The sequence below is a fragment of the Oryctolagus cuniculus genome, chromosome 4 (assembly GCF_051225735.1).
Source record: "Oryctolagus cuniculus isolate XC-2025 breed Fujian yellow rabbit chromosome 4, ASM5122573v1, whole genome shotgun sequence".
Classification (NCBI taxonomy): domain Eukaryota; kingdom Metazoa; phylum Chordata; class Mammalia; order Lagomorpha; family Leporidae; genus Oryctolagus; species Oryctolagus cuniculus.
The window spans coordinates 52,387,232-52,400,914 of record NC_142870.1 but is presented as its reverse complement, the minus strand read 5'-3'; the positions used below and the strand labels follow the sequence as shown (position 1 = coordinate 52,400,914).

Genomic DNA, 13,683 nt, shown 5'->3' with positions numbered 1-13,683 from the left:
GGTGCAGTGGGACTCGAACAGGCACCAATATGGGATACCAGCACTGCAGGCAGTGGCTTTATCCGCATGCCATGGCACAGGCCTCTCCTGTTTCTCTTTAAGCACATTCTGACATAGGAGATTCCTGAATACTTCTTGGTTAGAACCTCCAGGAACTTGGTTGGACCTTGTTAGAGGTCATTGAGCTCCAGAAGCTACATTGTATTGCAAGTTTAGAAAGTTATTAAAGTAGCATTATACCTCTAGGAGCATGATTTGAGGGCTGGTTTATGGTTATGTATAAGGTAGACACTACTGTTTAGTTTGTCCTGTCGTAATTTAAGGCATGTTAGCATCAAGGTGATTGTGTTCCTGAAGTTGCCTCCTTTTACTGCCTACATCTGGGTATGTAAGTGGATGCTTCAGATCACATACGAAGTTTGGGTTCAGTAAAGGGACTTAACCCTTATAAAGCCAAACCAGTCATAATGAGGGGCACAGTTCTGGAACTGCTCCTGGTGAGGCAATCATGAGTGGAAGATAGCTTTGGTTTTTGAGTTCAGATTCTTAAAACATTTTAACAAATATTTAGGACACTGATTTGAGTAGCAGATAGAGAAAGAATGTCTTCATTCCTCTGGTTCATTCCCCAAATGCCTGAAACAGCCAGATCGAAGTCAGGAGCCAGGAACTTAAAATGAGTCTCCCACATAGTTGTCTGGGACCCAAGTACATGAGCTGTCACCTGCTGCCTTCCAGAGTGTGTATTAACAGGAAAATGGAATTAGGAGCAGAGCTGGGATTTGGACCCAGACATTCTGATAAGGGATATAAGTGTTTCAAGCAGTGTGTTAACTGCTATGCCAGACTTCCAACACAATAATAAAATTTTAATTTAAAAATTTATTTAAAGTTTTGGTTTATGGGGCTGACACCGTGGCACAGCAGGTTAACGCGCTGGCCTGAAGTGCAGGCATCCCATATGGGTGCAGGTTCTGGTCCCAGCTGCTCCTCTTCCGATCCAGCTCTCTGCTGTGGCCTAGGAAAGCAGTAGAGGTTGGCCCAAGTCCTTGAGCCCCTGCACCCATGTGGGAGACCGGGAGGAGGCTCCTGGCTCCTGGCTTTGGATCAGCACAGCTCCAGCAGTGCGGCCATTTGGGGAGTGAATCAGCGGATGGAGGATCTCTCTCTGTGTAACTCTGACTTTTAAACAAATAAATCTTTCAAAAAAATATTGGTTTATTTTGTATCAGTGATTGACATTTGGGAAATAATTCATCTCCTCTGCTCAGTTTCTATATTTGTGAAATGCAGATTTAGCATGAGCTAGTCTTCTTTTCTAGAGATTTGAAATCTTTACATGGCAGATGGCCCAGAACAGTTGAGGACCTGTTCTGAGTTTTAGGTAAAGCTTTATCTCCACTCAGAAACCCACCTCTGTGACTCATGGCTGAATCAGAATGGCAGCATTGTTGGAGAAAGGGGCTAGTGAGGGTCCATGTCGAGAGGAATGAATTCTGATACAAGGGGTCCTCACATTGTTCATGGGAAATTGCAGATTATGAAACAGCTATTTGTGGATTTCGAAAGTTTTTCACCAAAATAAACTCATTTTTTAATTCCATTTTCCCATAAGCTTTTTGAAGTCCCTTCATATTGCTAGTCCCTGAGTCTGTGTCAGTTCCCAATTGTGTTGCCATGGTTCAACTCAAGAGCTGCTTGTTAGAGCCTCTTAGGGCTTGTGTTGGATGCCTCTACTTTTCTCATCTGGATGAATAAAATATGCTAAAATCTCTCAAGGCAAATCCTGATTCCAGTTACTCCATCTGAAGCGATCATAAGTTAAAATGTCCTGAAAATGCTAACATTTTGGTTATGGCACCCAAAAAGGATTTAGAAATTATTTGTCAGACTGAATCATGATTTGAATTCAGAAAACACACATCATGGATAAAATGATTCTGAACTAGGCCTCAACTCTTTACCTGACTAGAAGTGGAATGATATTTTTTTAATGTTTATTTTTATTTTCATCTACCTGAAAGGCAGACACACACACACACACACACACACACACAGATCCTCTGTCTTCTGCCTTACTCCTCAAATGGGTACAACAGCTGGGCCAGGCTGAAGTCAGGAGTCAGGAACTTCATCCAGGTCTCTTACACTGGGGTTGGGGCCCAAGCACTTAAGCCATTATCTGCTGCCTCCCAGATGAATTATCAGGAAGCTGGATTGGAAGTGGAGGAGCTGGGACTTGAACCAGGCATTCTAGCATGGATTACAGCCATTCCAACTTGTGTTTTAACCTGCTATGCCACAATGCTCACCCTCTAGTACACTTTTAAGATGTTTTTAGAAACCTAAGATCTGTGACAATACAGGGTTTCAGTGAAGTTGATGTAATTTACTCATAAACTGGTAGAAACTAATTGTTTGGTGTTCATGTGGGGTCCTCTGTGGCTGCCACTTCTGTGAGGTTTTGTGTGTTTTTTTTTTTTTTTTTTTTTCCAGCTTATTTACTTAATTCTTTGAAGGCAGGGCAACAGAAGGAGAGAGAGAAAAGAGAGGTCTTCTGTCTACTGATTGACTGCCCAAGTGGCTGCAGCAACCAGAGCTGGGCCAGGCCAGAGCCAGCAGTCTGGAACTCCATTCATGTCTCCCACATGGGTGACAGAGCTTTAAGCACTTGAGCCATCATACACTGCCTCTGAAGATGCATTAGTAGGATGCTAGATCAGAAGTGGAGTGCTGGGCCTTGAACTGGCACTCTGATACAGAATGTGGGCATTCCAAATGGTGACTTAACCAGCTGCGCCACAGCACTAGCCCCCGGTTTCTATGACTTTAGAATCCTTTGCCCCGGTGCTTTTCTCTGCTTGTGCATTTAAGCCCTGCATATTCCTCCTTCAAGATTCCGGGTAGCCAGGAACCCATTTCCTTTGCTCTGTTGACTTTGCTCTTTGGTCAGCTTTATCGGACAAGGAAGGATGAGCTTCCTCAGCCCAAATTCAGCCCCCAGACTGGACTGGGACACATCTTGTTATGGTCCCTCATGGACCATTTGCCCTTGGAGACCTGTGAGCTGTAGGTACTCAGCCTGCCATGCTAGACCCTGGGTTCTAAATTCTGTAGCATGAGGAGAGTTAGTGCTCCTTGTGTGTGGGAATGGGTATATTTGCATCAGAATAGAGAAAACCTTAGTGTCCAGGTTAAGACTGGTAGAGCAGTTAGTCCTTTGTTTAGGGGGTTTTAGGCTGTGTATACCCCATTAGTGTAGTTAGTCTGAAATGAGCAAGGAAGTAACCAGAGAGCCATAAAAAATTCCCCATATGTTTTGGATAATCCATAAAGAGGTCGGGGTGAGGGGAATAGTGATGACTATTTTCATTTTTTATAGCACGCTATAGTTCACCACACACTTTCATATGTGTTAAGTGTGGGACCTTCCACATTTCACATTTAAAATAGGGCTGCCATTGTGGTCTCCATCTCATGTGGAAAAACGCGTTCACAGATGGGATTTTTGCATAGCTTTTAAGCTGGTAAGGGTAACGGAGTCCAGATTTGAGGCATTTTACTGCTATACTTTGAAAGATGTTCTTTGAAGTGTAGAAGAACATTTTGTGTGTTTGCCTTTGACTAAGCATTTGGCCTTCTGGCCTTTGCCATAGCATTCAGTTTTGATTCTGTAGGGTGGGAAGTGGAGAGGTGATTATACACAGCCAGGAGATAGACTTCCACTTGCCTGCATTGACTGCTCTGAGTTCTCCTCCCTATCTCTGGACATAGCTGGGAGTCACACAGTAAAGAAGACAGATCTCAGGAGCCCTGGGCTTAGTTTGGGGAAGCAGTGGCACTTGTGTACCGCTTTGCAGCTCTAAGAGGATTGCATTCAAGGCAGGTGGTTTCATGCTGCTCCCCACAGTCTGAGGGTGGGAGCGGTAATATCTTCAGCTTATAACTAAGGAAACTAAGGAAGTCGCTTCTCTTGTTACTACAGCTTGGCCCCTGTGGATTGACCCTAAACCTCTCTCTAGCAGCCTCATTTGGCAGATTCAGAAGTTGAAGTTCCAGGAGAAACTGGAGAATTGTACAATTGAAAGTGCTTTTGGTAACTTTTTAGAAGAAAAAAGACATATTTATCAGTTATGTGTCCTGATGCTTCAGTTGGGAGCCAAAAGGTCACCCGTACAGTCCTGAAGGACTTAGAGTGAACCCTGGTTTTTGGTGGTTCCAAGGACTGTATAAATATAATTACAGAACCAGGTCCCACTGGCCTCTGCCTGAAATAAGTTAGGCTCCTTGGGAGCTCTGATAAGTGTTTGGAGCTACTTGGATACCATTAAATTATTTTTCCTGTGCTAAGCGGAAACTCTAAAATCTATAAATATAGAAGCCCACTGGACTATATAAAGATGTCTCATAAAAGTTTGTTCGTACTGACCAAATACTTTCTTACCTGGTATTTTTAATATTAAAGATCCTTTTTTAGTCCTTTGGTAGAATTGACCCCAAGCCATGGTCAATGGTTTGCTTGGCAAATATTTTTTATGATATTGTCATGTCTTCTGTGCCAGGCACTATGCATCCACATAGATAGAAGTTTGTTCTCTTTAGTGTCCTTTGTGATTTGTCTTTTCTTAAATTTTCTTAAAGATATGAACCCTGGGGCCAGGCATTCTGGGTTTGAATCTGGCTACATCATGTCTTTTACTTAGAAGCAGTGCCTGGCACATAGGAAGTGCTAGTGTCTGCATAGCCTGCTTGCTACCTCCCCTCCTCTCATCTACCTTGGAAAAACCAGATCTCTTTCTCTCATAGGTCTGTGCAGCTCTTCTCTAGTCCCTTCAGTCTGACGGGAGCCCTGAAAAGCTGATGTGATTAGAGAGGGAACATTACTTGGCTCTATTCTTCCCTCTCTGTAGACGTTCTCTGTCTTCCTTCAGCCTATACCCTCTTTCTGGGTTATCAATTTATGTTCCCATTGCTTTTTTAAAAATTTTTTTTAAGATTTATTTTATTTATTTGAAAGAGTTACAGGGAGAAGTAGACAGAGAGGGAGAGGTCTTTCATCCGCTGGTTCACTCTCCAAATGGCCACAATGGCTGGAGCCAAGCCGATCTGAAGCCAGGATCCAGGAGCTTCTTCTGGGTCTCCCACGAGGGTGTGGGGGCCCAAGGACCTGGGCCAACCTCTGCTGCTTTCCCAGGCACTTTAGCAGGGAGCTGGATCAGAACACTGCCCATATGGGATGCAGTGCTGGAGGTCAGGGCCTTAACTCACTGTGCCACAGCGCAGGCCCCTCCCATTGCTTTAAATATCCACTGTGTGTAGGCATTTCCCCGTGTTAGTCTGCAGCCCTTTTTTTTTTTTTTTTTTAAGATTTATTTATTTATTTGAAAGGCAGAGTTAGAGGCAGAGAGAGAGAGAGGTCTTTCATCCACTGGTTCACTCCCCACATGGCTGCAATGGCTGGAGCTGCACTGATCTGAAGCCAGGAGCCTGGAGTTTTTTCCAGGTCTCCCACGTAGGTACCGGAGCCCAAGGACCAGGGCCATCTTGTACTGCTTTCCCAGGCCATAGCAGAGAGCTGGATCGGAAGTGGAGCAGCCGGGACTGCAGGTGTTTGCTTTACCCGCTATGCCACAGCACCAGCCCCATGCAGCCTTTACTTTCTGCCAGAACTTCATGCTTAGCACCCCAGACTTAACATTTCTGCTGTAGATCTTTTTTTTTCCCCTTCCTGAAAACTTGCTTTTTAGCAAGTCTTTTTAGTGGAACCCGGAAGCTAATAGCCCAAGCCAAGATCCTAGGAATATGTTCTTATTCCTCCTATTTCTGGACCCCTTCTTTCATCCAGAGTGTCCTTGCAGTGCTGCTTCTGGATGCATCCTGACTTTTCTGATTCTCTCTACCCCTCTCCCACTCTCAGTAGCACCCAGACTTGTCACTCCTGCTTTTCTACAACCCATTCTCCCCACAGTAGCCATAGCAAGATTTTAAAACCGGATCAGCCATTCTGCTTAAAATCCTTCCTGACCTCCTGTTGCCTGCCCTACCAGTCTCATTTTTATGCTCATGTCTTTCCCATGGGGCTTTTCCACTAGAATGGAAGATTCTTGAGGGCAGAGGTATGGGGCTTGTCCTCTGCTTAATTCTAAGTATCTGGCCTACAATAGCTGTGCACTAAAGATTCCCTAAGTGATAAAGATAGTGTCTTTTATTTCTAATGCGTTTTTCACTTTTCTCCCTTGTCCTTTTTTTTTTTTTTTTTTTTTTTTTTCCTTTTTTTCCCCTTTCTTTAGGATGAGCTTTGGAGGATCCAGGAGAAGTTGGAATGTTACTTCGGCTCCTTGGTTGGCTCGAATGTGTATATAACCCCTGCAGGATCTCAGGGCCTCCCACCCCACTATGATGATGTCGAGGTAAGAGAGGAAGAAAGGTGCCTGGTGTGAGACAGGAGTGGCTGTGAGTCCAGAGCAGTGGAGTTCTCAGGGTCGGTTCCTGTTCTCTTAGGTAGGGCCTGGGTCCGCTCTTTATGCCCAGTCTCCTCTAACTGTTGGGCCAAAGAAAATCACACCAAACTGGTTTCCTGCTGCTTCTCAAGGGAGAGATTGTTTCCATCCTCACTAATATAAGGAACCACACATTTCTTTGAAATAAGTATCCACTGGCTTCATGTATAGGAAAGTGAGATTGGCCTCTTTAATTTCACGAACTCTGGTCCTTAATAAGGTTAGGTCACGAATTATCCTTCCATCTGCTTTCATTTTGCTCTTCAGTAGCTGCCAAAAATATGCATTTTGTTCCATTTGTGAAAATCTTGAAGCAGTTTGAATGAAGGTCCTGGTTTCATTTAAGCACTGGCACCAAGACAAGTGTTGATTTCGCTCATGTGGTATCCAGAAAAAGTCAACTCTTCAGCTTAGGTATTTCATAGCTTACTTTTTGTACTAACACAAGGTGTGAACATAGAGTTACTACTAAAAAGTTCCTTTTTTCCCCTTTGAGAGCTATTTGATAACAAAATATTTTCCAAAAGTTTTTATAAAATATTTCTATTAGGGCAGTAAAATATACTTGGCAGAATAAAGAATAAGAAACTTGAAGTTTTCCTGTCTGCCAAAGCCCTTTCAATGTTCAGGGTTTTAGCCATTCAGTAATGTCTGAAGCTCAGCTTTCCTGTCAGAGATTATGAGATTTCAGCTGTCTGATAGAGGATTTAAAGGAATGAGATGGTGGGATATAAAGAACTAGGCAATGCTCTAAGAAACTGCAAGAAGGAAGATCCAGTATCAGTATTCATGATTACCTATTTTCAAAATGGAAACTAGTGTGGCAACTTAAATTAAGTGTTATATTGGCTTGTATGTCTGATCTTTCATTTGTATTTTTTATCTGAAACTTGCTCTTCCAGGGCTAGTATTCTGGAAGCACTTAGCTCATCAGTTGTCAGGAAGCTCTCTGATACTCCCAGGACTTTCGGCTTTTTATAGGTTTTTATCCTGCAACTGGAAGGAGAGAAACACTGGCGTCTGTACCACCCGACAGTGCCTCTGGCTCGGGAGTACAGCGTGGAGGCCGAGGATAGGATTGGAAGGCCGACACATGAGTTCACTTTGAAGGTATGGGCTGGCTGTTGTGGGTACCTCTTCTGAGTTGGGTTTTCTATGTTGCTAGGACAGCTTCAGGTTCATGGTTTAGAGTTTGTGTAGGATCCCCATGGGAGTGAACCTGTGGGTCTTGGGGCAGGAGGCTCTTCATTGCAGTTAGCAGTACCATCACGTTCAGTTTCTGAAGGAGCCTTGGTGGTTTGTGCTTAGCACAGTGAGCTGAGATGTATTTTGTTCATTTTTCCAAGTAACTTGTCCCCATGCATGATCCAAAATCAACAGGGATGAACTGAATTTCAGTGAACCACTGACTTCTTTAGGGTAAAAGTGGAAGGTTTGTCCTGGGGCAGCTTCTCCACATATAAGACAGAAGATAGCATGGGTCTGTAAGTTGCTGAAGCAGAGCACAACTAGGACTCCCTTAGTTTTTCTCTTGCTACAATTCCCATATGACCCATTTTCCTCCCGATTATGTAGCAGTTGTCTGTGCCCCTGCAGGTAGTCATCAGAAGAGACGTAATTATGAAAGCACCTCCTCCAGGGAGCCAGGTGCCTTGATGCTGTGCAGGTTCCTTGGCTTTTTGCTGCTGAGAAAAACCTGTCTTAGAGTAGTTGGCCTGCATGGGAACATAGCTGTTCCCAGCAGGAGAGAGTGTTAAGAAAAAACCGAATGGGAGAGGAATAGCTCCATAATTAATTTTTATTCCCTTTCTTTAAAAATATGTTTAATTTCCTGTAGTGGCAAGAAAACAGTAGTTGACTCAAATCATTCCAAAGATTCTACCAGTCTGATGTGTTTGCATATGTTATTGTTTTTCTGTTTCTTGCATCTTGAAGTAATAGTGTCTAATTCTTAATATCTTGTCTTTCTTGATTTTAAAGTCTGCTTGCCTGCCAATAACTGGGAGAAACAGTCTCCCTTCTTCAGGTGGCGCCTGTATCACAGGGGACTTCCACTAACAGATGACCAGTAAATGTAACTACCTTGGTTGTTTTATGCTCTTGGTCAGCAGTGACCCAACCACTGTCAGTGGGCCAGAATCTGGCCTGCTGCCTGCTGTTGTAGATCAGGTTCATGGAGCACAGTCCTGCCTATTCCCCAGTGTGCACTCTGTGCACTCCTGCCACCCCAGCAGAGTCAGTGAGCTGCCCCAAGGCCTCAGGGTCCACAAACCAAAAACAGTTACTCTCTATATTTGGCCCTTCACAGACAGAGTGTACTGACCTCTGCTCTTGGGGAAGCATGTTTCCATAGACTTCTTGGTTTACTCTTCATAAGCTAAAGGCTGAGACAAGATGTCTGTGGTCTCCAGAGCTGAGCTTCTTGGGCTGATGACTTGGTTACATGCCCTGCCTGAGAAGCTGAGGGTTTATCGTGGTCCTCAAGTGTCGTGGGTGTGGATGCTTTGTGCTGTTGCCTTGACTTGGAGGAGAGGAAGCAGATGCCCATTAGACACTCAGGTACTACACAGTGCTTCAGAGAGGAGCCCTGAGTCTCCTGGAAGGAGAAAGCGTGGTGCAGTGCTGTGTTTTCCAAGTGTGTATGTGCACACTCACGTGTGGTCTCCATTGGTGGACCTTTACAGGTGAGGTTATGTGCAAGTGCCCCATATATGCCATAGGAAACTGAGTCCCTCTGGTGGAGGCACAACGTGGGGCCCACAGTGAGGGTCTGGAAGCCTTTTCACCCTTTTCCCACCAATCCAGTGTAGCCTGTGCCACATGTCTACCAAACCTAGGCTTTCAGGGTAAAGACTTCTCTGTAATGGAAACGCCACACTGTTCTTGCATTCTGACACAGCTGGGTTTGAATTCAGCTGGTGTCACTTACTAGCTGCATGTCCTAAAGTGGGGTATTATCAGAGTCTTAGTTTCCTGTTTATTAAATTACAGATTGTAAAACTATTACTTTGATTTTATGATCAAATTCTTTGTATTAGTGTGATGTGTTGCATGAGTTAAAACGACAGAAATTTATTGTCTTATGGTTCTGGAAGTAAGAAGTCCAGACTGGATCTGATTGGAGTTGGCAGCACTGTGTTCCTTCTGGAGGCCCTGGGAGGAAGATGGATTCATTTCCCTTTCCAGCAAGGGACGGGGCATTGGTCAGTGCTCGTGGAGTGAACCAGGTGTATATCTGAGGGCATTGGTCAGTGTCATTTAGTGAATGATAGTCATGAGGGTACTCAAAAAGTTCTTGGAGAAATGGAATTAAAGCAAGTTGAATGGCAAGCATTTGGCATAGTTGTTGAGACACCAGTTGGGATGTCTACATAACTGTACTGGAGCATCTGGGCTTCAGACCCAGATCCTGATTGCAGCTTCCTTCCAGTGCAGACACCGAGTGGCACCAGTGATGATGCACATGCTTGGGTTCTTGCCATTCACAATGAAGACCAAGATTGAATTCCCAACTTTGGCCCTCAACTGTTGAGGTCATCTGGGGAGTGAAACATCAGACGGGAGCATGTGTTCACTCTCTGTATTTCTCTCTTTACCTCCCAATAAATAATTTTGATGTTTCTTTTGGTGCAAAAACATTTTGATAGCCATTTATACCTGGAGTCTTCATAAAGTCCATGGAAGATGTGAATTATTAAACTGTGTTTGGATTTCAAAGTTTTTGCACTATAATAAACTTTTTTTTTTTTTTTTGACAGGCAGAGTGGACAGTAAGAGAGAGAGACAGAGAGAAAGGTCTTCCTTTTTGCCGTTGGTTCACCCTCCAATGGCCGCCGCGGCCGGCGCACCGCGCTGATCCGAAGGCAGGAGCCAGGTGCTTCTCCTAGTCTCCCATGGGGTGCAGGGCCCAAGCACTTGGGCCATCCTCCACTGCACTCCCTGGCCACAGCAGAGAGCTGGCCTGGAAGAGGGGCAACCGGGACAGAATCCGGTGCCCCGGCCGGGACTAGAACCCGGTGTGCCGGTGCCGCAAGGCGGAGGAGTAGCCCAGTGAGCCGCGGCGCCGGCTAATAAACTTCTAATTCCATTTTTCTACAAAATTATTAAAGCACCCTGTATTATTAAAGCACCCTGTATTGCCCCCTGTCTTGAGGAAGATCTTAGTTATTTTAGGATGAGAGTTCTTGATTTCTCTTTCCAGGACTGATGGTCTTAACTCTTGAGCTGCAGATGGGAGAGGGGCAGCTCAAGAGTCCCTCCTCTCCTGAGGCACTTGTTACGTAGAACCCATAGGTTTCGGTGGGAACAGGGAAGAGGAAGCACAGGGCAGGAGTAGCTTGGGGGCACCATTTCAATCCACCAGCTTGGAAGAAAAAAGGCATAGGTTGGAAGAAACTCAGCTGCCTCAGAAAATGACCCATCTTTAGCTTCATATTTTATGTTCAAATAAGAGTTGTACAGTTTTTATCCATTCATCTAAACATTTATTGGTCTAGGCTGTGTGCAAGGTGCTAGGTTAGGCTCTGGGAATGTAAGATGTATGAGAAACAGACCCTGCCTGGAAGAGCTAGAAAATGAAGAGGAGGTTAGGGGATGGTAGGTAAAATAATGAACAACCACACACCCATCGTTGCCCCAAGAGCTTTGGAAACAGCATCATCTTTAATCGTCACAATAGGCCTGTAAGGTTTGGGGCCATTCTCTCCATTTTACAGGTAAAGAAACTGAGGCTTTGAGCTATGAAGTACATTTTCTAGATCATTGGCCAGTAAGAGGCCGTGACTGTGAAGCTCTGAAACTCTACTGTTAACCACTGCAGAATTTGAGAGGCAGGAAGCAGGTTTCCCAGGCACAGGATGCCATCTGCCTTGAGTCAGGGCTGGGTAGTTGCAAGTTTTTCTGGTCTCAGCTTGAGAAGAGGGGTGGTGACTTCTGGTACTGTGAAAGCCTCTGCTAGATTGTGGTTCACGCTGATAAGCTGGAGGACAGAATAGAGCTAGGCTAGCTGGATACCACATGAACTCAGCATGCAGACTGCCCTGTGAAGCTGACGTTTCTAGAATGGGGAACTGAAGCTCAAAGCTGAAATGTATCTTTGTACAACAAAGAGGACTGTGAAGGTGGGCTTACTAACCTCTTCTCCCCTTTTCTCCTTCAGCCAGGAGATTTGTTATACTTTCCCAGAGGGACCATTCATCAGGCGGACACTCCTCCAGGGCTGGCCCACTCTACTCACGTGACCATCAGCACCTACCAGAACAAGTAACCACTGCCTCCCTGCCCAGCATCCTAGGATAGCTCTGAGTTAAGGCTCACAGCAGCCATGTTCACAAGGGGCACAAGGGAACTGGCCAGCAGCTTGCATCCAGACCCCAGGGCTTCTGTCTCCCATGCTGACTTCCAGATTCTTTTGATGACCCAGGTGCTGAGTGGCCCGCTTGAACTTCTTCCTGGGCAAGTCATGACTCTCACTGTATTAACGATCCTGGGAGTTGCCCAAATAGAGTCCCATGGTTTGGAAAGAAAAAAACTATAGCTGTGGATATGTGGGTGTGTCAGTGATGCAAAGCTGGCCTTGCAGTCCCCCCCCCCATTTATTTATTATTGTGATAACAACATCACATAACATAGCCATTTTTAACCCTCTTTAAATGTACAGTTTGTTGGCATGAATTATATTCATGCTGCATGACGCATGAAGCCACCATCACTGCTCTTTGCTTCCAAATGTCTTCAGCACCCCTGGTAGAGGCAGTCGAACTCTCTTGTTCTCTACTTTTTGTAGTCCTTGAAATTAAAGTAGGAAAGGCAGCGTGAACAATGGGAACAAGAAGCATGTGCATGTGTTGGAAACGATTCCCATTAAAGTTATGTTCTGTTTCAACAAGTGCCTTATCACATGACAAGTATGGGGCGGTGGCTTTGTAAGAGTTATTTCCAAAAATAACAGCCCCAAATCACATTTTAAAAAATAGCACTCATTAGTTAATTTCAGACACACACTAGACTCTGTGGTAGTTGCTGGGGCTCTGGGGAAACCAGTGCTTTAGAAGTCGTGAGAGGATGGGAGACGGACATGTCAGCAGTTACCAAACAGTGGGATAAATTTTGTGGGAGGCCTGCAAGGAGCTTCTTGGAACATAGAGGAATGCACTTAAGTTAGCTAAGCTGGGCATCAGGACAGGTTTCAGAAATGACTTGACACCAAAACCCAGTGAGTCTTAAAGGACAAGTCAGCAGGGGTGGGTCAGAAGGTCAGTGCAGGAGAGGACATTCCAGGCCCAAGGGGCAGCAAGTTCCTTCCTGCCTTCAAAGCCCTAACTTGAAAAACAGGTTAGTGAGCATACCTCTGCTTGCTCATGTGACTTTTCAGTATGAAATTCACGCCAGTGCCTAGGAAACTTAGTGGAGGAACTAGTTGAGCCTGGTCTGAGGTCAGTGCTGTCTTTGCCCACAGGTAGAAGAAGGCCACGCTTGTGTTACTAGACTTCTCTTTTGAAAAATACCCTTGTCACTGTGGCTAGTTTGGTTCCCTGCAAAGTTGATGAACAGAATGACACTGAAGCCAGCTTAGGAAGAACAAGAACAAACGAGGGAGTGAGTCCTGGGAACCATAGAAGGGCTAGGTGACAGAGGGGCTGGAGACCAGAGTTCACTCTGGACCTTGGCAGCCTCACAGTTGGTCCTGTGAGTGACCTTGCAGCTTTCAGTGTCTGTCATTAGTGCTGCCAGCCACCCCTCGTGCTCTGCATGTCTCATCTGTCTGTCTGTCACCAACGGGTTTTCTAATGCATCCTCCCTTACTTGCTCAGCTTCTGTTCACTCACACCTAGGCTCATTGTGAGCCAGCATCTGTTCATCCTTAACCCTCCTTTTTTCTCACTCAATCCACTAGCATTTGCTTCTGCTGTTAAGTACCTGCATTTCTTTCTCCTTCCCAGCCCCTGGGTCCCACCCACCCTTCCCTAGTCACCTGGGGCTGGGGAAGGTCTTTCTGTGTTAACAAGTTGCTGACCAGGGCTTTGGATGAGCACTGCGAAGGAAGGATGTGAGTCTTGGTGGTGCTGGAGCAAGAATGGGCAAAATGTACCTCGAGGACCAGTGCTTCCCAGAGAGGCTGCTGTGCCCTGAGCCTGGTGGTGCTCCCTCAGCTACCGTGGTTGGATGAGGATTTGGGGCTTCT

At 45.3% G+C, this 13,683-nt stretch overlaps 1 protein-coding gene across 13 annotated transcripts in view; it reads left to right on the top strand.

Annotated features, from left to right (window-relative positions):
- The window catches only part of RIOX2 (ribosomal oxygenase 2), a 28,333-nt gene that overhangs the window by 6,855 nt on the left and 7,795 nt on the right, over positions 1-13,683 (top strand). For 8 of the 13 annotated variants that reach the window (XR_016232399.1, XR_016232398.1, XM_008267076.4 and 5 more), the window contains exons 3-5: positions 6,291-6,410; positions 7,482-7,610; positions 11,659-11,762. Coding sequence is in view for 7 of the 13 variants with exons in the window: in XM_008267076.4 (XP_008265298.3) it covers positions 6,291-6,410; positions 7,482-7,610; positions 11,659-11,762 (353 nt within the window). In the remaining 6 variants the exon portion in view is untranslated. Of the gene's footprint in view, positions 1-6,290; positions 6,411-7,481; positions 7,611-11,658; positions 11,955-13,683 lie in introns of those variants that run through there. The other 5 variants (XR_016232402.1, XR_016232403.1, XR_016232400.1 and 2 more) reach the window with 2 other exon arrangements.